This window comes from Kogia breviceps, chromosome 19, assembly GCF_026419965.1.
Source record: "Kogia breviceps isolate mKogBre1 chromosome 19, mKogBre1 haplotype 1, whole genome shotgun sequence".
Taxonomy (NCBI): domain Eukaryota; kingdom Metazoa; phylum Chordata; class Mammalia; order Artiodactyla; family Physeteridae; genus Kogia; species Kogia breviceps.
The window spans coordinates 55,027,926-55,055,795 of record NC_081328.1 but is presented as its reverse complement, the minus strand read 5'-3'; the positions used below and the strand labels follow the sequence as shown (position 1 = coordinate 55,055,795).

The window sequence follows — 27,870 nt, the reverse complement described above, 5'->3', positions numbered from 1 at the left end:
TCTAACTATCATGTTTTGTATTTCACGGTTTTGATTCCTGTGTCCTAAGAACACTTTGCTTACACCCAACTCATAAAGATTTTCTCCTATATTTTTCTCTAAAAGCTGTGTAGTTTTTCTATTTATATTTAAGTCTGTAATAGATCTCAAATTAATATTTGTGTTTAGTGTAGGGTAGGGGTCTAGGTATATTGTTTTCTCTAGGGATATCAAGTTTTTCCAACACCATTTGTTGACTGTTTTTTCTCCCATTGGATTGTTTTCATGTGTTTGTTGAAAAAAATAAAATAGACATATAAGTATATATCAATTTCTTAGCTCTCTATTCTGTTAATTTAACCCATTTATTGACCTTTGTGCCAGTAAAGTAATTATTTGATCACCATATGTTATAGTCAATCTTGAAATTATGTAGCATAAGATAAGACTTCCACGTTTATGTTTCTCAAGTTCGCTTTGGATATTCTAGGTCCTTAACAACAACAACAACAACAAAAAAGAAAACCCACCTATACCCCGATTCTGCTTCCAGAAGGTCCTCTCCTCATTAAGGGTTAAAACTTTAGCTATGGAAGGAGATGAATTTCTTGTAGTTCTTTTCCCCTCCCGACTGTTTACTATCTGTGTGACCCCAGATAAATCTACCAAACTAGTTAAGCTTTAATTCTTCATCCCTTGCAAACTATTAGATACAGGATGGATAAACAACAAGGTCCTGCTGTAGAGCACAGGGAACTCTATTCAACATCCTGTGATAAACGATAACGGAAAAGAATATAAGAAAGAATATGTATATATCCCAGTCTCTCAAGTTATCCCTCCCGTATACACACTACTATATTTAAAATAGATGACTGATAAGGACCTACTGTAGAGCACAGGAAACTCTGCTCAATACTCTGTGATGACCTATATGGGAAAAGAATCTAAAAAAGAGTGGATATGTGTATACATATAACTGACTCACTTTGCTGTGCAACAGAAACCAACACAACATTGTAAATCAACTCGACTCCAATATAAAATAAATTTTAAAAAAGTCTTCATCCTTAAAATGGTGATGATATTGATACCTAGTTCTCAGGATTTGGGGGAAAATTAAACAAATTCATGGATGGGAAGTGCTGGCACCTAAGAAGTGTTTCTTTTCGGGCTGAGGAGCATATATAGATATATATAGATATATATATATATACAGCCCTTATCCTCCCTGCGTCTGGGTTCCCGATGATCCCGCAGCCCAGCTCCACACACAGGCTCAGTTATTTTTGGCCGCACCTCTCTGATGTGGTCGCTCTCCTGCCCGGGTGTCTCTGCCTGCTGCCTGTACTCACCTCTCGTGAACGCCCCACCTCTGCGTTTCCCCTTCCTTCTCGGCCCTCGGCCTCTCACTACTTGGCTGTTACACCAATTCACAAAAGCCCTAGGAGTCTTTTCTCCCCAAACTGTCCTCCGCCAGCTCAACTGAATTCCGGTCCTTCCACAATCATAGGTGGACCTGCTTCCAAGGCACAGCCAGCGCCCCTCTCCAGTGGGCAACCCGGAATCCCTGGCCTTTGACCTTAGGGGTCTGTCCGTTCTATCGCCTATCAGTCCACACACATCAGATTTGGCACCTAGAAAGGCGTTACCAGACTCTCCCTAAATGCATGCTCACAGCCATTGGGGGTGATCCAGTCAGCTCCCCTGGCCCCCAGGCTGCAGAGCAAGAAGCCGTGAGCACAGCCAGCCGTGTTCCACAGCCAGCTGCTGGATCAGCCTTAGCAACGATCTCCCGAGGCTGCAAGGCTCAGAATGTGGCAGTCCTCCGGCTACAGTGTTCCAAGGTGTCCCTCCAAAGCGGGAGAAGGCACTCCCTTCCATCTAAACAATTCTGAATTATAGTGACAATATGTTCACCACCCTTAGGGCGTTTCTTTTGCAATGAAGATAGAAATGTGTTTTTTCTTATCCCAACCTTGGGTTGCTTTGTATTCTTTTATGAGATAGTCAGGTGTGGCCATGACGGCAGACAGCATCGAGGCTCAGAAAAAAAATCAAGTGTATTCTACTCAAACGTCCTCGAGACAGGAGATGTGGCACAGGGCCACGTGGGGGAGACACTGGGGTGGTCCAGAGGCAGAAGACGGCAGCAAAAGGGAGGTCAAGTCACAGCTGGCTTCTGTCAGGGTTTGCACGAGAAAGTCAAAGCAGGGCAGGATGAATAGCTTAGCTGTGGCTGGTTTGAATGATTCTAGAGAACTCTGGGTGATAAGGGTTGTTCCTAGTTGCTTGAGACCTGGCCCTGGGATGATGAAGGCAGAAGAATATTGCCTTCTTGGGTGTACCTGGAGGAGGTGTGGCCCTGGATGAGTTAGTTTGTGTATCTAAAGCATATGCTCATGCTCTGGGCTGGGTCTTTTTCTATCTCTAAGGACTGGCTAGCCCTGAGAAGGGCAGTCTCTCTCCAGCCAGAATATGTCTTTGTTTTCGTTTTCCTTTTAGGATGTCAAAACATCATAATAGGCAGAAAATTTTAAAAGCTTTACAATGCATAGGTATTCTTTCATCTATGGCTTGAGCTGACAGACAGACCCTCCTTTGTCACCTAAGAAATTCAGTGAAATGAATCTCTCTTTACTGTACTGATACTAGCCTGCCACTGACCTAAAGCCCTTTCAGTTTTGGGTCCCTCTTCTCTACCCTGAATTTTTTTCTGTGTTCACTAACCACCACTCTTGTATGACATGGCAGATTTCTGATCACGGTTTTAGTGTCCTTGAGGAGAGCAAGCCAATGTCCTATGAACCTCAGGGAAAATGGCCTTTGTCTAGTTACAGGGATTCATAAACTACCTAAAACATGTGGAGGAGGGCTGGGAATGTTAATTCTCTAATTTACTGATCAGGAACCCCCCACACACACACATACACACATCCTCTTCAGTACGGGCTGTTTACGATTAGGGCTAATCCTTCCATAAGAATCAAGCTTCTGGCTGCAGAAGAAACTAACGCCAGAATAAGTCTGTGTTCTTTGGATCCGAGCGGTAGGAAGCTTTATCCTTTTGCCGCTTTCCTCAGGATGCTCTGTGACATCATCCACACTGGATTGTTTTTCCCCTTTGTATTCAAACACTTTGGCTTAATTCCAAAGGGCGTCCAAAGGCAGCAGACCTTCCCTGCAACCCACCCATGGGCCGTGTAATCTCACAGCTGGAAACACTCAGCTCCATGAAGGGGCGTCGCCCAGCTCGCTTGCTTTGATAGCACCACCCCTCTCCCACCCCAGGCCTGGGCTTCCTCTGGCCTCTTTCTTTGCTGACCCTCTTTAGGTTCTGAGTGGTTCAATCCAGTGGTTTTGCTGGTTGACAGTCACTGGGGCTTGTGGATACTGGTCTGCACACGATGGGCCGACCGTAGCAGTAGAGTTGGGTGGACGTATCTCAGGAAAGCTTGAAAACAACCACAGGTGCTGAGATATTTTCCCACAACCTGCATATTTAAAGTTCCGGGAATAGCATACAATCTCCTTAGTTCTAGAAAACCTGGTTCAAGCCTTAGCTACAAAAGATATGTACATCCAAGAGGATGACATTAACTTTTATGCACCATCTAGAATCCAGTTATAGAGACCTGGGTTGCAATCCTGGTTCTTTCACTTTCCACTTCTGTGACAGATAGTGAAAACTTCTTTTCTCTACGTTTTAGTTTGTTAATTTGCGAAGCAAAAAAAAAAAAAAAAAAAGGTAAAATAAAACAAGCATTTCAGGTTTGTTGCTAAAATTAGGGGAGAGGGACACAGAACTCAAGCACTGAGAGAAGAGACCCAGCTGGACGGAGGGGCAGGTGTCACTAGCAGTGTGGGCTGGGAGCACAGAGAGACGCCTTTATCAGCCTCACAAGTTGCCTATGGGCTGGACCTCCCAGGCCGCATCATTCTGAACTACTTGGAGGTACTTTCTGACCGCTGGGCCATCCCTTTTTAGATAATCGAGATTTTGATTAGCGCCGTTCTGTTGAACTGACAGTAAAGTCTCCTTGGCAAAAGGAGCCGGCCAGGGAATACATCCTACAGATGGATAAGGTCAGAAATCCTTACGTGTTGCTTCCTTACGAAGAGTGTTCTTTGATTCAGATGACAAGGATGGAGGTCATGAACAGCCCTGCGGGGGACAGGAGGTGGACACCAGCTCTGCTCGATGGCACAGGCGTAGATACTGTGTTCCCGTGCCAACGCAACCAGGGACCGAGAGCCCAAGAAGCAAATGGAAGCTCTTGGTTGATGGTGCTGGGGAGTGAAGTTCACAAGATTTCGGTGTCATGTAATCAAAGCCGAATGATTCACAGAACGAATATCTCCTTATACTACTGTGTCTCCTCTCTTGACTGTCTGTGGATGTGGAAGCTGGCATGGATGTATTCACAAACTGTCGAACATCTGTCTTTGAGGACTGGCTTCTGATTTTCCTCAATGAGGGCATCCAATCTCTCTTTCTACAGGAAATTTGCATGGGATTTGGGAGTTCAAACTGTCGATGATATTTACATTTCTCAGTGAAAAAGCCAACATTTCTTCCCCTGGCCCTAAACTCTGTGCGTGGAAAAAGCTGTTTTCGTTCATAGCATATTCTTTCTGTTAAGCTAATCAAACTCCTGCAGGACTGCCACTGCTCGTCAATAGAATGAATTTTTCATAAATGTTATCCACCTTACGTGGGTGCAAACTGGCATTTTGATTAAGCTGAAGCCAAAAGTGATCTTATCAGCAGAGGAAACCTTCCTCTACCTACCCTCCTGCAACCAGCCTCAAATAACAGGAGGCCATGCTGGCTACAGTTACAATTATTATGAGTGATTTTTAATAAAATCAGTAGCTAAAAATTGTTGAATTTTCAAAGTATATTGGAAATCTTTCTTCATGTCGCTATGCTGTGTACATTCTCGGCTAAGAATGAATTTTGATTTGGATGTGGGACATCTGTTTGTTCAAGCCAAGCACCACTCACATTTCCATAGGCAGATTATCTGCCGGATGAATTAGCCCAGGGAATTAAAAATGAAAATTCCTAAACTGCCTTTTGCTCAACTACCCAGAATGTTCCCCTTGATTACATCCTGCCTGTCTGATAGCTTGACTTCAGGTCATTTTAAAAGCCAGCCATGTACAGAAATGGGGCATTCTTTTCAGAGCCTGTGATTTATTCCAAGCCAAATGCAAATCGATTTCTCACTTCTTTCCTTCTGTGGCTTGTCTATGCCACCGTTTTCCTTCCTTAGCCTAGAAAATCAAGAATTAACCACAAAAGCAGAATGCTGGGCAGGTACCTTTGCACCTTAAATGCTGGGGAAAGTCTCGAACCCAACTGCCTTTCTTTTTGGTCTACTACGTGATGTCACTTTGATATTCTTCCCCCGGAGAAGCCTGTACCGTCAGCGGCCTGTCTTGACAGAGCGCACGTGGTGTATTTGGCAAGACTGAGCAGCTCCAGGGCGGTAACCGTCCCCACAATCCTTGGGGACAGCCCCCCAATGCCTCAGGTACAGTTAAAAGTCGATTGAATCGAAGAGTACACAGAGGCTCTTTCCGTGATCTTTTCCAGCTCATTACAGGCACTGGTATGATGGTCTCTCACGGCACGCGTCTAGACATCTGAGCAGGAGAGGTGGGGGACGAGTGCCCCCATCTACCTCAGATTCAAGTCCCCAGAGTTCATCCCAATGAATATTCCAGCCTAAGAAATGCTGGGAACAGAACCCCTTCTCTTTCTAAGAGGAGTCTTGCTAACCTGGTCACCTCTGTTTGTATAGGCATTCACAGATAATGACATCTAACCTTCCAACTTAGGTAGGGTGATTTATCCTTCTTCTCTAGCACTCTAGTGGAAACCGAAGTACAAGCAGTGAAGAAGGCACAGAAAATGAAATGCATGGAAATCCAAGAGTCTTATCTAATGCACTGATTTCTGTCAGCTTCCTAAATCTTCTGTTATCTGTAGTAAGAGGCAATGCCTCTTTGCCAAGTACCCTTGAAAAGGCTCAGTCTAATAGAAAGCTGATCACATGTGATAGGCAACCCACTGCTTAAAGTATTGTCTCAATAGGCTGTCTCTCTGGATCTTCCTAGGGACATCATTTGTCTTGTATTTTAAGACCTTCTCAATTTATCTGTATCAACGAGGGAAAATGGGAATGGAGATAATGGCCAATAACAGCCGCTTTATTTCCACACCCCCCCCCCGATAAAGACGTCCTGGGTTTTCATTTTGACAGCTTGAAACAGAAATTCAATCATTTAAAGGTCAAAGAAGTAGTAGACATTATCCCAGGAGTTCCTGATCTATGAACAAATTACATCTGTGAGATCAAAGATGCCCAGATTGAACAGACTAATGAATGGACTCCCTGTAATTTGCCAAAAGGACAATTTGCAGGCGGTTCTCACAAAACGGGAAAGTAACCACAGAGAGATAGGACTTGGTTTTCTGTTGGAATGCTATACCTACCAAACTTGGAGAAGGTCAAACATGACAGCATATATACACTTTCCATAAAATATATTTGTTCTGGAATGAACAGTTAAGTTCAACCCAAGCAGCTCCCAAACCAAAGTACACAGGAGCTATTCAAGGCCAGTCGTAGGTAACCTGGCACTGGGAAAGCAAAGGGGATGACGGATATACAATAATATCTATTCTTCGTGATACTTGTGGTTCTTCTGGCAGCTCTGTTATGGCTCTTTGAGGGTTATATCAAGGCAGTTAGGTGCTAGAAGGGAACTTTGAAACAGGTCTGGAAATTGCCAGCCTCATGATTCTTAGAGGAAAAAAAAAAAAAAATGGTAGATAACTCTCAACCTCTTCCCCTCACCCTTTCTCTCTCCTCACTGGGACCTATACTTGAGCGGACTGTAGTCACAGCTACAAGCATTGCAGTTAACTACTCATTAAATACCAAAGGCTGTGGAAGCAGCTTTGGGAACATAGCTCATTTACTCGCCCTAGCAACCTATGACCTACAGTTTTTCATAAGGGCAAAAGCAGAGGCTCAGAGACTAACATGCAGAGAGCACAGTCTTACTGGCGATCGAGCAAAAGCCTCTGAACTCAAGTTCACGTCTGTTAGAACCCATCTTCTCCATTCTTGAAGCTCTAACATGGTGGATCTCCATCTTGAGGATATATGAGAATCAGCAGGGGAGCTGGGCAGGGGAATACGTCAGAATGATGGGGGTGGGATCCAAAGATCTGGAGGTATGACGTGTTCCCCTAGGATCTCAGAAGCAGGTTGTAGTAGACTGCACTTTAAAAGAAACACTCTACTGCTTGCGGCGGTATCTGAATGAGGTTTTGGAGTTCATTAATAAGAATTACGAAGAATTGGCTAGGGCCAGCTCTTTAGGCAAATCTACATCATAAATATCTAGTTGCCTTCTTCAAATTCATCCATTTCTAAAGATCATTTCCTTGTGTCTTAAAATCCATTAACACAGACCTTAAAGTGGTCAGGTTGCAAAATAGCACAGTTTTTAATATTTTCCTAACAAAGTGATTGCAAATATTAGGATAAGAGAAAGATTCTTAAAACAGACTTTGGTATACCAAGCCAAGAAGCAAAGGCATTAGCAGTTTAATAGGTTTTGGAATGGGGAAGGGAGACAAGAGGGCACTGAGGGAGAAGAACCACATTCGATGCCTGTTGAATTTGAACTCTGCTTTATGTAGCCCTGAATTGTGACCAGCTGCTTTCATGATTTCTCCAATTGGTCTTCCGCGGCAACCCTGACCCACCTCCCTCTTCTCCCACTTCCTTGTTTTAAATGAGATCTGGTTTTACTTAGATGAATTAAATGTCACTATATTTGTTTCTGTGAATTGTTCCAGCAAAAATTACAGCATCAGTGTCTGACTTTAAATGTCTCTAAGACTGTCTGCTTCTCTGGGCTATTTATAGTTGCCTTTCAAACACTCTAATAAATACTTTTAGATGCCATTCGTTTGCTCCCCCTTTATGGAGCCTCCGAATCCGTACACTTCAAAGTACCAGCTGAAAATACCTGTTTTTTTCTTCTTTGCAAAAGCAATGCATGTTCATTGTAAAATTTTTGAAATTGTAAATAGGCAAATAGAAGAAAAGGGGGGAGAAAAAAAAAAAAACCATCATACCAGAGAGGGCCACAATTCACATTTTGTTTCTATCATTCTGTCTTTTCTCCATGTTTAAATGTATTTAAACTTAAAAAATTATATTGTACAAGCTGTCTTATAGTCCTCTTTCATTTTTTCCACCAAACAATATGTTTTCTATTTTTTCTGTCATTCTTCTACTCTATCACATTTAATGGCTACATTAAATATAATGAGTAATGATATGATTGTACCATTACCTATGAAACAATCCCACATTTATTAGATGGCTAAGCCATAGCCAAAACTCGCTACTACAAATAGCCCTACAAATTAGCCAAGTCTGTCTGCTCATTCATGATCGTTTCTTTAGGATAAATTTCTACAAGCGGAATTGCTAGATCAGAAGCCGAACCAAATTCATAGACTTTTGCCACATGTACCCAACTCACCTCCGGAAATAGTTCAATTTAAATATATATATTATATATATATATATAATGTAATACTATATCTTTGAAATGGCAGTATAATAACATGCATTCCTGTTAGGAGAACCACATTTCTAATAATTCAATCATCATTTTAACAAATTTTATTAAATACTCTTTAGTGCCAGGCATTTTTTTTTTCAACTCCAGATTTCCAGAGTTCTGCAGCATAGTTACACGCAGTTACCATACTAAAAATTGTCAGTTCTAGGGAAGCTGCTAAGCAAAAGTGGATAGAAAGCCTTTTTTTTTTTTTTTTTTTTTTTAAACTCTGTATGAACTGGCAGGTAGGACAGGGGAGAGGCAAGGTACATGGAAGGAAGTGAGAGCTGGTGTTTGGAGAACTGGTAGGGTCGATGGTTTTATGCATCTAGGAATGATGATTCTCTTGCTAGGACTGAAATCTCCTTGAGGATAGTGCATTGTTCAATTGGTCTTAGTCAATTATTTGTTAGTTCACTCCTTCAAAGTCTAATTAGTGAGGGCCCACATGCTGCTTAACGCTCTAGCTGCTGGGGATACAGTGGTGAATAGGATGAGGAGAGCTTTTCTCAAGGAATTTACAATCTGTTCCATGGGGCAATCCAGCCAACAAACAAACAAACCCATCAGTTAGAGGTAAGCACTTTGAAATAAATAAATCGCGTTAACGAGACAGAAAATAACAGTATGGGAGCCCGTTTTAGTTTATATCCTCATCAGACAAGGTCTCTCTGGAAAGGTGGCCTTACGGATGAGACATCAGTGATGATAAGAAGCCACATAGGCAGAAGAGGAAGTGCAAAGGCCCTGGGGCAGGAACATCCTTACTTGTTAGAGTAGAGCTTAGCAAACTTTTTCTGTAGAACGCCAGATAGTAAATGTTGTCGGCTTTGTGGAGCACATGGTCTCTGTTGCAGCTACCTGGGTCTACAGGGGTAACGTGACAGTAAGTAGCCATAGACCATGAATAAGAAATGGTCTGAATGTGTTTCAGTAAAAGTTTATTTACAAAACAACCAAAGAGCTGGAGCGCCCCATGGACTGTAGTTTTCTGCCCCCTGCGTTAGTGAAAAAGGGAGATTTGATGAGGAGAGAGAGTGAACGGTGAGAAGACTGGGAGATAATTTTCAGAGATGGGCAGAGGTCAGATATATATACAATCTGTACACAATACTGATTATGCAAATTACTCTAATTGCAATGGGAAGACACTGGATGGTTTTAAGTAGAGGAGTGACATGTTTTGATTTTATTTTTAAAAAGAGTAGATCCAAGTACAGTAAGAGCAGAAAGAGGAGGTCTCTTAGGAAGCTGTTGCTGTGGTCCATTGAAGACCTGGTCCATTGAAGACCTGGTCCATTAAAGACATGGTGGTTTTGACAATGATGAGAAGTGAGTCGTTTTAAGATCTGCTTTGAAGGTGAGCCAACAGGACTTGCTGCTCGTGTACATAATGGGAGTAAAGGAGAGTGAGAGACCAGCACTCTTGCATATAGGAGATACTTTTAAAATGTAAATTAAACTGAATTGTAACTGAGTGCTTTCTGTTTCAAGAAACAAAAGCTATCCCTTGTTAATACAAGCAGAAGAAAATATTATTGAAAAGATATCAGGTAGCTTATAGCATCAAGGGAAGTATGAAGAGAAAGACCCTGATTTGAGCAAAATCAAGAGGCCAAATGAAAATCTAACCTCAGGGACTGTCTCCCTGGAAGCCGCAGCTTGTGTCTTTCTCTGGGTGATTGAGATGTGCACCATCACACCAGTGGCCTCTTGACTCTTGGTAGTTGCCTGGAATAATAGGATTCAGCATGCTTCTGTCACTTCCTCAGGAATCAAAGTCTTGTTTGTGAAGTTCTGATTGGCTACTCCACAGTCAGGTGACCCTGCTCCAGGTGGTGCAGTTCTGATTGGTCAGTCTAAGGTCAGGTGACCCTGATCCAGGTGGTGCAGTGCTGGTTGGCCACTCCAAGTTCCCGTGACCCTCGTCCAGGTGTAGGGTGAGGAAAGGCTGTAGTGAGAAGTGGCTTCTGCCATCTCAACTGGCATCACCCTATTCCCTGTCACCACCATATCTTATTATCCAGTTATTGAAATACCTTTCTGCCTTACCTTCCCATGTCTGCTTTTAAATTTCTCCAACCAATTTTCCATGGCACAGCCAGAGTGATCTTTTAAAAATGCAAGCCTTATCATGCTGTGCCCTTGGTTAAGATACTTCAGTCGCTTCCACTGCTCTTGGGAGAAAGACCCAAATCTTTCATTCTACCTAGTAGGTCGTTTATGCTCTGTCTCTGTCTCTCTTTCCAGCTTCAAATCCCCGACCCTACCACCACTCCATCCCCTGCCTCATGGTCAGTTCTTCGGAAAGCATGCCCTATGCATCTCTGAGTCACGGAGCCTCTGCAAATGCTGTTCGTCTGCCTGGGAACCTCGTTTTCCCTTTCCTCTTAGACTTGTCCTCATCGTTCAGATTGTAATTCAGGAATCCATCTCTCCCAGACTCCATAAGGAGCCAGTATTATAAACTATTGCAAGAAACAGAGGAGAAATATTCGTTGAAGTTAAGGGTTAAAGGAAGATTATACGGACAGCTTCCAAGGTGCTATAGCCATTGTAGCCTTTTATATCATGCCATTCATTCCTTACAAAAACATTTTGAGATAAGTCAGCTATTGTCCTTATGTTTTAAATAAACACAATGCGGCTTAAAGATATTTGTTAGGATGCAGGTATCATACAACTAGGTGTGGTAGAACTATAACTAGAATCCAAATCTTTGATCTCCATATTCCTGCCTTTTAACTGCGCTACCGGAGGACCATATTGTGGAACTTGGACTGTGCCCCGTGGTCACAGGAGAGGGATGTTTACATTTCAGAATAATCATGCTGGATGAGAGTGGCAAGAGATGGCTTAGCAGGCTGTTAGGTAAACCAGGTAAAACCAGGTTCTTAACTGATCAGGAAAGCTTGAATTCAGTGATAAAATGCAGATGAGTTCCTGTAATGATAGGTTCTTGTGAGAACCAGGCCTTAAGATTAGCTGAGCACAAAGGATGCAGCAGCCAAACCGCACCTTATCAATAGTGACAGCCTTAACAATGAGAGCGCCTCAAACAAACTAAAATAGGGCAACGAGGCGTGAGCTGAGAGCATTTTTACCTACAGCGAGAGCCAGGAGAATTGAAGAGCATCTCTCGGCTCCAATGCCGGGTCCCGGACCCAACTTTCTCCCATCACCCTTGTGAAAGGGCACCATCGCCTCTGGCTTCAGACACTCTCCGTATTCGTACTTCGTTTTGCTTTCCCCTTGGTATCTACGCCACGGCCTGGGTGAGCATCTCCTTTCTTTTATCGATGTCCAACTCTCAAATGCCGATCCGACAAGGGTGGGACTCTTCACTAATTCCTGAAGGTGGGTAGGTCTAGAACATATAGAAGCTCAATTTTTTAAAAGTGAAAAAAAAAAGAAGAAGAATGAAAACGATGAGTCACAAATTCTCCACTGGAGGGTTTTAGAGACCACTGGGCAAGTCCTTTCCTTACACAACCAGGGGAAATTGAACTGTGGTCTCTTAGAGAGATGTTAAGATCTCATGATATCCAGCCTCTGCATGAAGCCGGGTCCCACTCAAGGTAAACTTTGAGCAATGGGGGCTGACATCCAACCAAGACAGGGACGGGTAGGCTGATTTTCAAGATAAGAACAAGAGAAACCTTAAGAGCTGTCTCCGTAAAGCAGGTACATACCATTTAAGACAAAGAATAAGTATGTTACGCGCCTTGTGAATTTCTTTAACCTGTAAACTTTGCCGAGCTTGTCACTCTTGTTTCCTTGAGGTTGGTTCCTCAGAGTAAATAGCAAAAAAATTCTTAACGTGAGAGCTGGAAGTGCGTATGTATCGTGTATATAAGAGTAGAGTGTGTGTGTGTATTCAGAACAAGGACTAGGGAGTTTTCCATTTGGTAACAGTTGTGAGAGAGAAAAGAAAATGACCCGGTCCCTGGGGTCTGGGGGAAGTGGTGAAAGTATAGAGAAGTGGCCCAGGTGGCTTAGTGGTAGGAAACAGTGGTGACATCCATATTTCCTGGGAACCACGTGTCGTCTGCCCTGCTGTCATGCAACTGGGAAGCGCTCTGAGAAAGTTAAAGCATGTGCTCTGATATTTTACAGAAGGGGCAACAGTGCTCGTGGGACCCAGATTCAGGAGGTAATTACTGAATAACTGCTGTGAGCCCAGCACGGTGAAAGACGGCTGCCCAGCCCGATCTCGTTCAAACCTCGCGATAACTCAGTAGCATCGGTAACCCCGCGTCACCAGTGAAGCCACTGAGGTTCAGAGAAAGTCACGTGCATCAGCCACTCACGATGAAGAGGTCAGCTCTGGAGCTGGAGTCGACCTCCCATGCGTGATTTCTCTACAATACCAAAAACACATTTTATTTCAGGCTATTTCTTAATAATGAGGTTATTCTGTTTCTAAACCAGAACAATCGGCTATTACAACTCGTATTATTTTGGTAGCGTCCTGATGTCCAGAAAATGGAGAAACAGAATCCCAGACTTCAAATTTCTTCTACTTTTTTATAAAACACAGCATCCTTTGGGGGTGAGGCGGAATTTACATAGGTGATACATATTACTTAGCAGAAGACGGGGCTGGAACAAGGATCTCCAGATAAAGTTACGAGTGATATTGTCAGGCTGGATTTCTGGTTCTTCCCAACATCTACTTCAGTTGGTTGATAACATATTATAAGTCCCTTTCCTATGATGAAACCCCTCTATTCCATAAACTGGCACAAATCTTTCTAAATTAATTCAGAAGGAGAAAGTGCAAGGTTATATCAGGGAAGAGGTAAAATCCATAGTCACTGAGAAGTTGGACCAGCGATGGAGGGTAGGGCTGGGAGGGAGGAAACAGAGAGGGAACAAAAGCTATAGGTGAAGCCACGGCCTGCTTTGGGGGTGACAGCAGCTGAGAAGGAAACATGAGATACCGTGGATCTGTCAACAAAGGAGACACTGTTTGAAATCGGGGCGTGTGTGGAGAAGGCCGGGCAGTGTCCGGCAGGGACTGGGTGAAGCAGGTGTTCGGTGGCCGGATGTCGAGGTCCACCTAAGAGCGTCTGAATGTCTTATGAGGATTCCAGGCAAGATAAGGCGCAGGCTCAATTCTAAGGCAAGAAGCTGTGGGACAGGTTTTGAGCAAAGTAACTTGTTTGGGTTCTCTCCTAACTCGTCAAACCCCTCTTTCCTTCCTCCTCACCGACCAGAGCCCGCCGCAAGTGTCGTCTGATCACACCTCCCTGGACCTCTCTATGGCCCCCTTTCCCCTTCCCTTACCACAGACTCGACCAAGAGGGTCTTCAAAGACAATGACCTGCATGTGGAATTCAGGACGCACTTTCTACTCTCTACCCCGTCAGCTCTCACGTTTCCACCAAAATTTATCTCATCTAACAGTTTTGCCAGCAAAGTAACCTGATTACTGATGACTTCACGAAACTCATTTACATGCTAAAGAAAGCACTTGTTCACCTCAAAGGCCATGGGCATGAAAAAGTGAATTTTACCAAAGATATTTTAGACTTTTATTTGTGGAGCATCTCAAATTATACAGAGATGATGACTATTGCTATTCATATGTTTATATTAAGTCGATGCTATAGGGACAAGTTCAAATTTTATTATCAGAGTGACACAGGATTGTAAAGTCTTAGCCACTGTGTTATACCTCAACATGCTAACAAAAAGCTTAGGTTTGAAGAACTACCTGCAGGGCGGTCTGCTTGGTAAATGGCTGAATTTGAGAGGACGTGGCAAAATAGCAGAGGAATTGCTTCCGAATTGTTGAGTCTGACTGAGGCCCTTCTGTGCATTGAGAAAAGGGGACAGGTACACAGGCTGCTCCTTTGTTTTGTTGAAAATATTCCCTGTCGTTTCTATAGCCCGTTTGAAATGTGCTCTATACGTAAAGGTTTCTCCTTGAATTCATACAAAGATCTAAAAACCTGGGGACTGAAAGCAGACCTCACTAGCCAAAGTCGATGAAGGAACATTTTTTTTTTTTTTTTTTTTTTGCGGTAAGCGGGCCTCTCACCGTTGTGGCCTCTCCCGTTGCAGAGCACAGGCTCCGGACGCGCAGGCCCATCGGCCACGGCTCACGGGCCCAGCCGCTCCGCGGCACGTGGGATCTTCCCAGACTGGGGCACAAACCCGTGTCCCCTGCATCGGCAGGCGGACTCGCAACCACTGCGCCACCAGGGAAGCCCAGGAACGTTTTTTAATGTCTTAACTTAGTACCAAGAGCAAAGGTCTGAGAAAAGTCGTTGTCAGGGTTGGGTCTGCTCACCCCTCTGACTTCTTTCTCACACGTGTCTGCAGTGCTTTCCTGAGTATCTTTGCAAATTGTAATGAACTTGGATGGCGTTCTCAGGAAGATCCAACATCCTCTCTGTGCGTTGCCTCTTAATCTAAACCACATTTGTAAAAGAACCCCATGTCACGACAAAGAAATTGCATGTAATGACAAAGGTCCTTTCTTACCTCTGTCATTAATCGCCGGCCAAAATAGGTTGAAACTGGTGTAGGAGAGGGACCTTAGATTTAGTATTTACTTTTGAGTTTTATATCCCACGATTTTGTAATTTCAGTGATCATATTTCCATTTTTATTTTTAAAGAAAGGAATTTTGCAATCAATGAAATAGCCACCATCAGTTTCAGGAGAGCAGGGAACACAGCATGTGAAAAGAAATACAGAAGTAGGGACACTGAAAATACTTTTTCATCATGGAATCGGTGGGGACAAGATGATTCTGAAAGCATTAAGGCAATTTTAAAGCCTGGCTTCAATTCTGAGAAAAACAAATGTTAAATATAGAACGTCCAGTCAATCAGTAAGCCTTATCCTCTGTTACGTAATGGCAAGCAGTTGGAAAAGTGCTCAAGGTAACAAAATATGAAAGAAGAGATTAATAAACATCCATGTTGTCTAGCCATTTTGACAAAAGGGCCGCTGTAAACTCCTTAGCTCATGGTGTAGGCTGAGAAATGGTTACTATTAGATAAGATTAGTTTGGTTATGATCTATCATTGAGCTTGAAAACAATTGTCTTTTTGGAAATGCGTCATTTGCGTGGTGAGAGAAGCAAAGGATAGACGAAGAAAGTGTATGCATTTAAACAGAACCTGAAAGCTTTTCTCTTAAGTTGAAATGAATGATCGTGATGATAACCCAACTGCAGAGGATGTGATGGGTTTGGGGGTAGAATTCTCACAGCTGTTCACTTGGGTCCCTGAAATTGTCATATTATTCAGAAATAATTTTTCTACATGCTCACATTTGCTCACTTGTAGCTTGCATTAAGTGAAACTTCATTCACCAATTAGCATACTGTTGAAGGTATATTAAAAACGGCTTGTTTGTAACAGTTGTTGGCATTACTGGAATTCTCAGGGATGCCAACCAAATGCCATTGCACATGAAAACCTTTCTTTTCTCTTTTGGTGGCAGGAAAGAGCAGAGTCACACGGCAGCTCTTGATTTACGAACGGTGCTTTTTCATTGTCAGACTCCCACGATGCGTGCGGCCCCCTTTAAGGAGCTGGGTTAGAAGGAAGCCTTTACCAAGAAAATAACCCTACCTCCCAATCTCCTTCTTAATTTGCAACCACGTGGGCCTTTGATTATAACTGTCCCGTTCTCACGCCTCGAATGATCATGTGAGGGAGTGGAAACGGATGACCTTGGATAGCTTCTTGTTTGTAAAGTGTCCTTCAATTGGCAAATGAGACAGGAACCTACGAAGAATCGCATATATTCTGGGCAAAATTTGTGGGAATATTTTACCTGCAACATTCCAATAAGCATCTTGTCGGCCTCGGGTCCCATCCCGAAAGTATACAGTTTTCTCCCCGAAACACGGCTCAAGTGTTGACCAAAGAGAGGCTGTGACTCTTCAAAGCAGGTCTGGGGGACGGCTGGGTGGAGTGGCCAGGGCGGGCGGACAGACAGGGAGAAACGCGGACACACCTTACAGGACATTTTGGCTGTAGCCAGTGTCCACCCTCGCTGTGGTCCACCAAACAAAGTGTTTAGTGTAAAGAGGGCCCGATCCCTGGAGAAGTAGAAAAATGATTCCTGTTGACTGGAGGGAAATTAACTCATTCCTCCCTTTTCCTAGCAGAGAAGGTGCTGGATAAGTACTTGGTGATTAATTACCTCGGTTGGTTTCAAGGGGTGTCTCCATGTCCAGAACAGTATTTACGCCCACGGAATGTTCTGCGCTGCGGAGTGGCAGCATCCTCTAATCCAAAGCCTCCCCTCCCCCTTCCACGCCCCTCCCGCACCTGAAACACGTAGACAATATGGAAAACATATTCTAGTAATTACTAAACTGTTAACTTCGGGCCCCAGTAACTCCTTTTTTTGGCAGAAAAGTAACTAAGGACCATTTAATGTTGAATTTTCAGATTTGAGCTGGAAAACTATTGGCCTATATCAAGGATGCTAAAAGCAGTAATAACAGTATGTATCAATATAACTTGATCTTTTGAAGACTGAATGGATTTGGAGGGAGGAAAATGATTTTACCCAGTCATAGCTGTGAAGCCGTCAGGAATACAGCGAAGAGCTGGGGAGAAGAGTCCAATTGCAGCATTCTCCCTTTAAGAGGGAAACAAGATTAGCAACCTTGGCAAATTTTCGGCTTCTTTTCAGAGGGAAAGAGAAAAGCTTCCAGTTGCAAAAAAAAAAAAAAAAAAAAAAAAAAGGAAAAGAAAGAAAAAAGGATGGATGTTTTGAAACAAAGGCAGAAGCAATTTTATACTTTATTGAAAGCTTACCTGGGAGTGGTTTTAACTCCTCTGGGGTTAAGAAAGATTTTTTTTCCTCTCAAGACCGAAGGTGGAGCTAGGGTAAAGGAGTTGAATGTGAAATAGCATCCCTGTCAGTTCTGTTCTGTCCTGAAAAGTACACAGGGAAGAAAAATCTCCGTGGAAGAGAGAGGAGGCTACAGGTGCAGAAGGCAAGGGACCATCTGTGATACAACCTGTATGTAAGTTACATCGGAACAGGAACGTAGAAACCCGTAATTGCCTCCTTTTTCTAAGGAAAACCATCTGAGTTAAACAGAAAGCCTCTAAGACGGCTAGACAAATACCTGAGTTCTATTTTGCCTTTTTACGTGACAGATTCTTTTGTTTTCTAAATGCCTCAGGCCAGAAGAGTCTACAAAACGAAGACAATTTTTTTCTTTTCTTTTTCTTTTTTTTTTTAATGTCGGGTCGGAAGAGGTAGTAAGGACTCATTTGGGATAATCATAGTGTTTACTGAAGCCTTATGCATGTATAAAAATGTTATTTTCTCTAATCGCATATTTTGTTCCTGTAAGGACTGAGTTGAATTCTACACTGAACTGAGCAATCAATACTTATTTTTCCTGTAAGGACTGAGTTGAATTCTGAACTGAACTGAGTAATCAATACTTAATGCCTCTATCGTGCAAATGAAGTCTTAGCTGTTTCAGATGGCACCAGATCGCTTCAAATGGGGCACATTGCTCTAAAGATGGAAATTAAAAGCAAGTGTGTCGAATTTTCTGTTTTTCAGGTTTGAAGTGAAAAGTCACAGATAGCCGCCCCCCCCCCTATAGAACAGCCGCCGCCCCAGAGGTCACCCGGATGCCCAAAGGGCATTAGGAAGCATGAGCTATTACGGCAGCAGCTACCCGATCGTGAACGTGGACCCCAAGTACCCCGGCTACGCCCAGGAGCACCTTCTAGCCGAGAAGCGAAGAGCACGGAGGCGTCTCCTCCATAAGGACGGCAGCTGTAACGTGTACTTCAAGCACATTTTCGGGGAGTGGGGCAGCTACGTGGTGGACATCTTCACCACCCTCGTGGACACCAAGTGGCGCCATATGTTTGTGATCTTCTCGTTGTCCTACGTTCTCTCCTGGTTGATATTCGGCTCCATCTTTTGGCTGATAGCCTTTCACCACGGAGACCTGTCGAACGATCCCGACCTGACGCCTTGCGTGGACAACGTGCACTCGTTCACGGGCGCGTTCCTGTTCTCGCTGGAGACGCAGACCACCATCGGCTACGGCTCGCGCTGCGTCACCGAGGAGTGCTCCGTGGCCGTGCTCATGGTGGTGCTCCAGTCCATCCTAGGCTGCATCATAAACACCTTCATCATCGGGGCCGCCCTGGCCAAAATGGCCACCGCCCGCAAGAGAGCGCAGACCATCCGGTTCAGCTACTTTGCCCTCATCGGCATGAGGGACGGGAAGCTCTGCCTCATGTGGCGCATCGGTGAGTTCCGCCCCAACCACGTGGTGGAAGGCACGGTCAGGGCCCAGCTCCTCCGCTACACGGAGGACAGCGAGGGGCGGATGACGATGGCGTTCAAGGACCTAAAGTTGGTCAATGACCAGATCATCCTCGTCACACCGGTAACGATCGTGCATGAGATCGACCACGAGAGCCCCCTGTACGCCCTTGACCGAAAGGCCGTGGCCAAGGATAACTTCGAGATTTTGGTGACATTCATCTATACTGGCGACTCCACCGGCACCTCTCACCAGTCCAGGAGTTCCTACGTTCCCCGAGAAATTCTCTGGGGCCACAGGTTTAATGATGTCTTGGAAGTGAAGAGAAAGTATTACAAAGTGAACTGCTTACAGTTCGAGGGGAGCGTGGAAGTCTACGCTCCCTTCTGCAGCGCCAAGCAACTGGACTGGAAAGACCAGCAGATCCACAACATGGGAAAAGGCCCGCCAGCCCAAGGACCCGGCGCATCGGACACCAAGGTCAGAAGAAGGTCACTTAGCGCAGTTGCCATTGTCAGCAGCTGTGAAAACCCGGAGGAGACCACCACCCCTACCACGGAGGAGTGTAAGGAAGCACCTTATCAGAAAGCTCTCCTGACTTTAAATAGAATCTCTGTAGAATCCCAAATGTAGTCCTGAGGTGTAAGTACCAGGGCTCCCAGCCAGTCGTTTTTACCCCCCTAGCCAATCGCCTTAAGGCAAGTAGCTATAAACGGAGCTTTTAAAGAAGGTGATAGCTGTCTTTGATGGTGAAGGAAGATAAGTAGAGCAGGATAAACTGGATAAAAGATATCTAAACATTACATCGTATCCAACCGTTTAACTTTTTTTTTTTTTTTTTGACTAGCAGATCTCGTGTTAGGGACGCTATTAGGAGGCCTAATCGATTGATTTAAATTTCATCTCCTTTGTTATTCCGGACGCTTGTATTGTCAGTGGGACGTATAATATTCAATAATGGGGAACAAAGGTAGGACACTGGGATAATAGAGAGTAGAAAGGTAAATAGCATGAATAATAAAAATTTTAAATGGATCCAAATTGCTAGTACAATGAGTTACCTATAAAGACATCATATGATCAAGACGCGCAAGGAGCGCGCTGGGTAGATTGTAGCGTTGAGCTGCTTCGCTGTGAAATCGGGCCCTGTGTTGTTTCCCCAGTGTCTCGGTATCAGCCGGCAGAGGCCGTGGCCGTAGGAAGGAACAGTGCCACCGGTTCTGACAGTGCATCCCCTGCCACTTGCCAGGTAATGACCAAGCAGTGCTAGAAGCTACTTTTTCTCTCCTCTGTGAGGCAGAAGAAAAGTTGGTGTTATTACTCAGAGAGGTGTTTCTCCCGTAAATGCTCTGTCTGACTCCAACGCATGGCTCTGCGTGGAGGAACAGAAATAAGGCAGACGCGAGCTTTGTAAGGGGTGTGACAAGGGGACTGCTTATGTCCACCTCCCCACGCCCTCTCTGAGGACAGGAAGGCTCAGGACCCTAGAGATGGGGTGGGGGAATGGAGAGCCATAAACATCCTCAGACTCTTTGAGAGAAAACGTGCTCCTGGGTCCTGGAAGACTGGAGCTCTGGCTACAGAGGGATGGAACCCTGTTTTGTTTTGTTTTGCTGGCAGTTGCTGTGGGGTGAGGAGGTGGGGAGGCTGCCGAGGGGAAAAGTATTTATTTGTGCCTAGAAGCAATTATGTATGTTTCCTGTCTTGGTCGCTTTCAGAAAACACGAATAACTTGAATTGTGAATTTTAAGAAACGCTTCCATTGAACTTGGAACAATCATTTAAATGCAGGACTTTGTGAATATAGTTAAGGTGATTTTAATGCACATTATGAAGTGGGTCAGCTAAGTGCTTTAGAATTGCTTAAATTGTAGGACAGCAGATAAATGTGTACACTCTATTTCCACGTTAAAAGATGTTAATCATGATTACTTTAAACACAAATCCAATCACCGGCGAGTGAAGAGTCACTCTAAGCTTTATCAGTTGAAGACTTACCAGCTATATTCCGAATTATCTGTGTTATTTTTTACATTCTTGCTGAGCTGGTAATAAGTATATGCCACAGGTTTTTATTTGTTTATTTCATTTAAATATAAATATACACGCACATAGTTTTTGCTTTTTTCTGGAAAATCTCTCTCTCTCTCTCTCTCTCTCTCTCTCTCTCTCCCCATTTAAATTAAAGCACACAAGTAAATTTTACTGAATCCCAGAGTCCAAGATTACCAATAGAAGTAAAATGTATAGGTATATAAAGTTTTTCTTTTGTTTTCCTTCTTTTTTCTCCTTGTTGCTTCTTCCCTCCCTGCTTTCCTTCTTTCCTTTTCCTCCTCTTCTCTTTTGCCTGTGAGCAATAAGTTACTTTATGATGCACAAGTGCAAAGCTTGTATTCCTGTTGTTATATGGATAAGAGAGATCTGTTCAGGTCACAGGTTGCAAAACTGTCCTGAAACTTAACATCAGAGTGCTAAATAATGCATTTCTTTTTTCCAGTCTTGTTTCAGGAATGCAAAACCCATGTTTTTAAAATTGCACATGCCCTGCAGATTTGGATTTTGGAGCGGCAGTGACTCAGCTAAATTAGAATATTACAATCTACTAAGTAGAGAACAGCCAACACCACAACAAACAAACTTGCCCTCTTTCCCCCCTTTTTGGCACATTTTATGCCCATCTAGTTTCATTCACTTTCCTTCCTGGACTCTGCTTGTTCACGATCTTGCTTTGTTAGTATCAGGATAGAGGCGTCAATGTCCAATAAATACACTCTGTCGGGCTATGTGACTCTTCCATCAAATTCTCTTACCCAGAATAGAATGCACAGTCAGCAACCCCGTGTAATATTTATCTCCCATTTTATGTTTAGATTGATAACACACTTTGACACCCCAATGAGTTACTTAATAATAAAGATCTTAAAATTGTACAAAAAGTGTGTGCCTATGCTAGTGGAAATTCTGTGGATGTGGTCAGCAGTGGGGGACAGGGCACCAAAACTGAGATTGCTGTTTCATAGAGTTAGGATGTGGGCAGAATTAGAAACCATTTTTTATTCGTTTCTAACAGCTTGCAGAACAGCTCTATTCAAAGGAACAATTAAATGCTCCTGTAAGCATTGCTAGAAACCTCTCTGCAAAATAGCATTTCTAGTTGGAAGTGCTCTGTCAACGATGAGGATATTTTTTCTTCTGGCATTCATCTCCCCCTAAAAAAGACATTATTCAGTAGACCTAATTAGAAAATAAATCGTGACATCAAGGCACTGCTCCACTGTGTTTCATAGCCCGGGAGGAGGGAACACAGGAAGAGAGAAGGAAACGCTATTTTCACGGGGACCACCAGCTCATCAAGTACCCTTAGGTGCTTTGCACAGACACAATTAATCCCCACACAGAAAACAAAGGGGTGGATATTTTTAATTTCCACGTCATCAAATATCTCATTCTTAACTTTATCCTGACTGACACATTCCCAACTGGGATAATAAACTGCCCAGGTTAAAAAAAAAAAAAAAAATTCCGACTGTGTTTCCCAGTCTCCCTTGCAGCCGAGGGTGGGGTGGAGGGTATGCTTCTGTGACATAGTTCTGGCCCACGAGATGCCAGCAGAAGAAAGCTCTTGGGCTGAGGCTGACTGAGCTCTCAAAGGCCCTCTTACCTTCATGCATTCATCCTGCTCTTCACCTGGGCCTCAGACTTGGTAGCTGATGCACCTGCAGCCCTTCTCTTGAGAGTGAGAATCAGGGATGCTCCTTGCAAGGGAAATTGGCCAGGTAAGAAAGAGTGCAAAGCCTAGATTGCACATCTCCAGACTTCTGCAGGGGAGACAATACATACGATTCCAAACTGATAGAGTGAGCCGTAGATCGAGAGGCAATTAACCAGGAGACAAAGGCTGGGAAGGAAAAAAAGGATGTACAAGTTATGTCCAACCTGAACTTGTAGATGCCATTTCACGGAGCGGCTCTCTGTGGAAACCACATATTTTCTGGGAGAGTTGAGGAAATACCACTATGATTGTAAAACAAATACAAAAGAATTACTTCAGGCCTGGAAATCTCTCTGAGACAAGTGCGGGCTGAGTGACCTTGATAAGATAATGGGCCAGGCCTGCTGTCGGGCTGCCCTTAATCTTCTTCCATCCCTCCTGCAGAATTACATTCTGTGTTTTAATGGGACTTTCACTAGGGCTGGTGACCTGAAATCTCTGGAGACGCAGGCCAGCAAGCACTGTACAGCTTGGGCAGAAAAGCAGAACTCTACCCAGGCTGTGTTTCAGAGCCCCCAGCCACATCAGACTGTATGAATTCACCCACGTGGACTCTGAATATATAATATACCAAGGAGCCCAGACCCTGACTTTAAATATTTGTACTTCGTTCCGCCTGACTTGGCCAGGATACGTGATGCAGATTCTCTGGACCACACTCGCCTTTAAATGATTGGGCCCTCATTCTACTCAGTTTAAAATATTTTATTCGTTCCATCCATTTTAAGCATTGATTCTTCCATTCTGAATATTCTGTAAGGCACTGTAAGCCCCTGAGGTGTTTGGTTTTTTTTTTTTTTTGGTTTAAGGTAAGCTTCGCCCTCGGAATTCTAGAAACATCCTTTACATCCTTGGCACTCTCTAAATCACAGAGCCCCGCCCCGCTTCTAAATTTGCTGCAGCCCGTCTCTCACTCTCTAACTTTCACTTTTAAAAGAACACTATGGCCCGTGCTCTGGAGAAAAAACTTGTGGCACCACACACGGAGCGCGAGGAGGAATAACACAGACAAAAGCAGCAGGGAGGCACTTGGCAAATGCTCTGCAGAGGCTGTCTTGGGTGGGAGAGCTTTAAAAATGAAAGCTAGTAACTGAGACGCAGTTTGGATACATCTGTGGGCAGAGAGCAAGCAAGGCCTCCTACGGGGACGTTTTCCTGAAGAGGCAAAATCTAGTGTTGCCTGGACACCATGATTCCTCCGCATTGCTTTGGAGCTTTTCTTCAGTAAGAAAAACCTTATGTCCAAGTGAATTCCCCAGCTCCTCTTTCACGGCTCTTAGTTTACTAAAGCAACTTCACACAGGCCTCTGACGCCCGTGTGGTTGGGTCATGAGATTTGGCCAGGGCCAGGCAGCGTCTTGCTTCAGCAGGTCACCCCGTGCTCCTTTCCTCGGGAAATATCCAGGCCTGCGGTTTGGGATCTTTTGTGCAGAGTTTGGAGACTTAGGTCAACATGGCTGAATGTTTCAAAGTTCAGTAGACTCTGAGCTGCTGAGCACCTAGCAGGGAACATTTAAAATAAACTCTTTTGCTGTTTGGTCTCATTGATTTATTCTATTTTGTAAATACTACAGAGTAAAAGGATACTGGATCTCGAGTCTGTCTGTCATCCCTCCCCCCCAAAAAAAAAGCTACTGGGCTGAGATTGAGAGTCTTCTAAATAATGAAGCTCACCGAGCTGGGGCCCCACTGATGTCAGGTTCTCCGTGGAAGCTCTGGAGGCTCCACACGCTGCCCAGAGAGACAGGTTAATCATTTTCGGTTTTCAGCAAGCCCGGTGGATGAAAGCCCAAACAGACACTAAGTCTTGCTAAGTTACGTAGCCAAAAGAATGCTTTTTCTCTGTTCCGTCATTTACCGCTGGGCTTATAAAACCTTCTTAATCACTATCTAAGTAACGTGCGCTCGAGACAGAAAAGCCCCCAGAGGTTTCGACGCTGTGAAAACTTCTTTACAGCAAAGTTATCAGAAACCTTCAAATTTCCACATAAACTACTTTCTGTCACGTGCGCTGCACACTGTGGTTAAAGGCTCTTTTTTTTTTTTTTTTTTTTTTTTTTTTTTTTTTTTTTTTTTTTTTTAAGGCTCTTTATTTGAATTGGAAGCACATGTTGCAGATCAGTTATTTATCGCGCTTTGGGCTGCCTGTTGATTCTATCTGATAGCAGCCTGCCTGCGGAGGGAGGCTGGCCACCGGGCCGGATTCAGGCGAGAGGCAGCATCTGCCAGCCGCTGACACTTCCAGATGCAAAGGTTCTTAAGACATTGGGGGGTGGGTGGGGAGTCACCAGCGCATCTATAGTCAGAATCCACTTTACATAGGAGGAAAAATTATCTGCCCAAAGAGACAAAGCCTCGGAGATGCAGCCGAGGAAGAAATCACTGCGACCGATGACCGGGGGCTCCCTGGAATCCCCAGAGGAGATACATTTTCTTCTGTCATCATTAAATGGGAAAGTGATCCCTTGAAGACCCTCTGTTAAATAGAAGCCCGTTATTTTCTAGAAGTGCTTCTGAACGGAACTGTTGATTGGCCATTGATTTTTTTTTTTTTAGAGAGGCTGGAATGTGGGGAAGGGGGAAAAAAAAGTGTGGGAAACAGCTGGTAAGAGCAACGATGAATGCGGATAATCTTTTCTAGAATGTAAACAAAATGGTTGAATTTTTAATGTCTCGCCCGCTTCCAGGCCAATGCTAGTGCGCAGTGGGGCACAGCCCCAAGCGTGGACCAGCCACCTAGCCTGTCACCTTGGAAGCAGGAACACGGAGTCTTCTTGCAGGGCCAGCTTTAGGGGATAAGGACACACGGTGAGCAGTGGGCGTTTTCTTCCAGTGAATGGGGGTGCTCCAGTTTTTTGAGGCAGGCCCGAAAAGGAGAGGAGACCAGCCTGAGACAGACCCAGACACCTGGGCTGACAACCTTTGCTCTTTTTAGTAGTTGTACAACCTGGAGCAACTTAGCTGGAGTTTCTGGTTCCTACTTTCCTTATCTGTAGTTTTTCTTGCTGATTTAAGCTGCGATTGAGTGCAGGCTTACGGAGCAGACTGCCTACGTTTGGATCTTCTATCTGCTGTTTTCTTCCCGCGTGACTCTGGGCAATTTTCTTCACTTCTCTGTGCCCCCGTTTTCTCAGCTAGGAGGAGAGGAAAATCATCGCACCCACCTTACAGTTGCTGTAAAAGGATTAAGCGAGATAATATTTGCGAAGTGCCTAGACCAGTAGCTGGCACAGAACGAATGCTAATAATTGTGAGCAATTATCGTTATCGCCAGCAGCGAACTCTTAGGTTCTTTTAAAAGTGTTTTGTCAATTAATATACATTCCTTAACTTTTAATCTGGACTTACGCTAAAGGAAAAAAAAAAATTAAAAGGAGCAATCTTTTGGTAAAAGGAATATAAATTATTGCCATCCAAATGTAAATGATTTGTATACGATCTTACCCAAACCACTTCGGATGAAGTAAATCAAACTTCTTCTCCAGGGCTTCCCTGGTGGCGCAGTGGTTGGGAGTCCGCCTGCCGATGCAGGAGACACGGGTTCGTGCCCTGGTCCGGGAAGATCCCACATGCCGTGGAGCGACTAAGCCCGTGAGCCGTGGCCGCTGGGCCTGTGCGTCCGGAGCCTGTGCTCCACAACGGGAGAGGCCACAACAGTGAGAGGCCCGCATACCGCAAAAAAAAAAAAAAAAAACTTCTTCTCCATTAAGTGAGGCCTCAGGATTTAGTAAAATGGTGCTTTGAGAATAAAAATACTACTCTACTCAGATACACCGAAGACTTAGTGAATCGTACCAAACCAAGGGAAACCGGACTGCATATCATACAGTGTACCCACCATTCCAGGTAAATCACCTGCTGGGTATTAACTTCAAACTGCTTCAAAGAGTGTTTAACTTTTATGTCACGATACCATACATGACACTCAAACTTCTCAATATTTTTTCCCTAAATTAGAGGGGTCCTGGGAGGAGCAATCTCAGTATCCAAAAATGATCTATTACAACCCAAATAAGCTGCTGCAAAATGAACTTGGAAAAACTTGGTCTCGGATGTACTGGTGGCTCCAGGAATAGGCGAACCACCCAGGAGACGGGCTGCCTCAGTCCAGGTGCCACACAAGAGGCGCTGAAGTCACTTGGGATGAGGAAGAACAAGTCTTTTTCTCTAACGTGTGCATCCTATTGTAGGAGGGTCATGGACTTTCAATCAGATGGAAGTGGGCTCAGGTTCCAGATGCGCCCTGCGCCAGCTTTGTGAACTTGGCAATTTCCCAATTGTCACTGAGCCTCAGTTTCTTCCTGAGTATAAATGGAGATAATAATATGCACACGCATCCTGATATACTCTTCACAATCCATATATATGTGTGCACATGTGTGTGAAGACATACACATACACATAACTCCCTGGCACTGAGGAGTTGCTCAATCAACTAATATTTCCTGTTTCCCTCTATATCTATCAGTCCTAGTAGCATGTTTCAAAGGAATTTGAAAGCAAAAGCATTGTTAGCTATAGCATTAGAATGCTTTATTAATGATCACGAAATTATTTTTTTCTAAATATTCATGCTTTCACTGTGATGTACATATAGGTTGATGGCTGAGGTCAACTTTCTAGATGTATTGCCTTCCCGCTCCCAAGAGCAATTGATTTTAGTCCCAGCGCTGCCACTAACGAGCTGTGGGATTTGGGGAAGTTACTCAACCTCTCTGGTCCACAGTTTCTGAACACTCCTGGTTCGCTTTATATTTTTTTGTGATTCTTTGAAGCCACAAAATGTGATGTCTTCCCCCTCACTTTACTTCTACCCATGGCTTTTTTTTTGTTTCTTGTTTTTCTGTGTGTGCTTTTTTCATTAACATATGTAATTTACTACAACCTTTCTATTCTTATGATTACTGGACTATCTAAATTTAACAGAACAATTCCTCTTTCATGTGATTTTCTGCTTCATTTCAAATCTTTCCTTAATGTATAACTAACTGTGATGTACACTGAATACTTCTCATGATAATAAATCAGTAGTTCATTTACAATAATAATATCTGTTGAACTTAGTTTTCAGATCTCATATTACTGTACTTTTAAAAAATTGGACCTACTTTAAATGGCAGAATTTAAGGCATTTAAAAATGACACGTCTGATTTCATAAAAAATGAAATATTGCTTTTGCAA

The 27,870-nt window shown here is 43.8% G+C and overlaps 1 protein-coding gene across 1 annotated transcript in view; it reads left to right on the top strand.

Annotated features, from left to right (window-relative positions):
• The window catches only part of KCNJ16 (potassium inwardly rectifying channel subfamily J member 16), a 54,841-nt gene extending 33,009 nt beyond the window's left edge, over nt 1-21,832 (top strand). Inside the window, exon 2 of the mRNA XM_067020457.1 lies at nt 18,196-21,832. Coding sequence (XP_066876558.1) covers nt 18,290-19,549 — 1,260 coding nt within the window. The 5' untranslated portion in view covers nt 18,196-18,289 and the 3' untranslated portion in view covers nt 19,550-21,832. The remainder of the gene's footprint in view (nt 1-18,195) is intronic.
• The last annotated feature ends 6,038 nt before the right edge of the window (nt 21,833-27,870 follow it).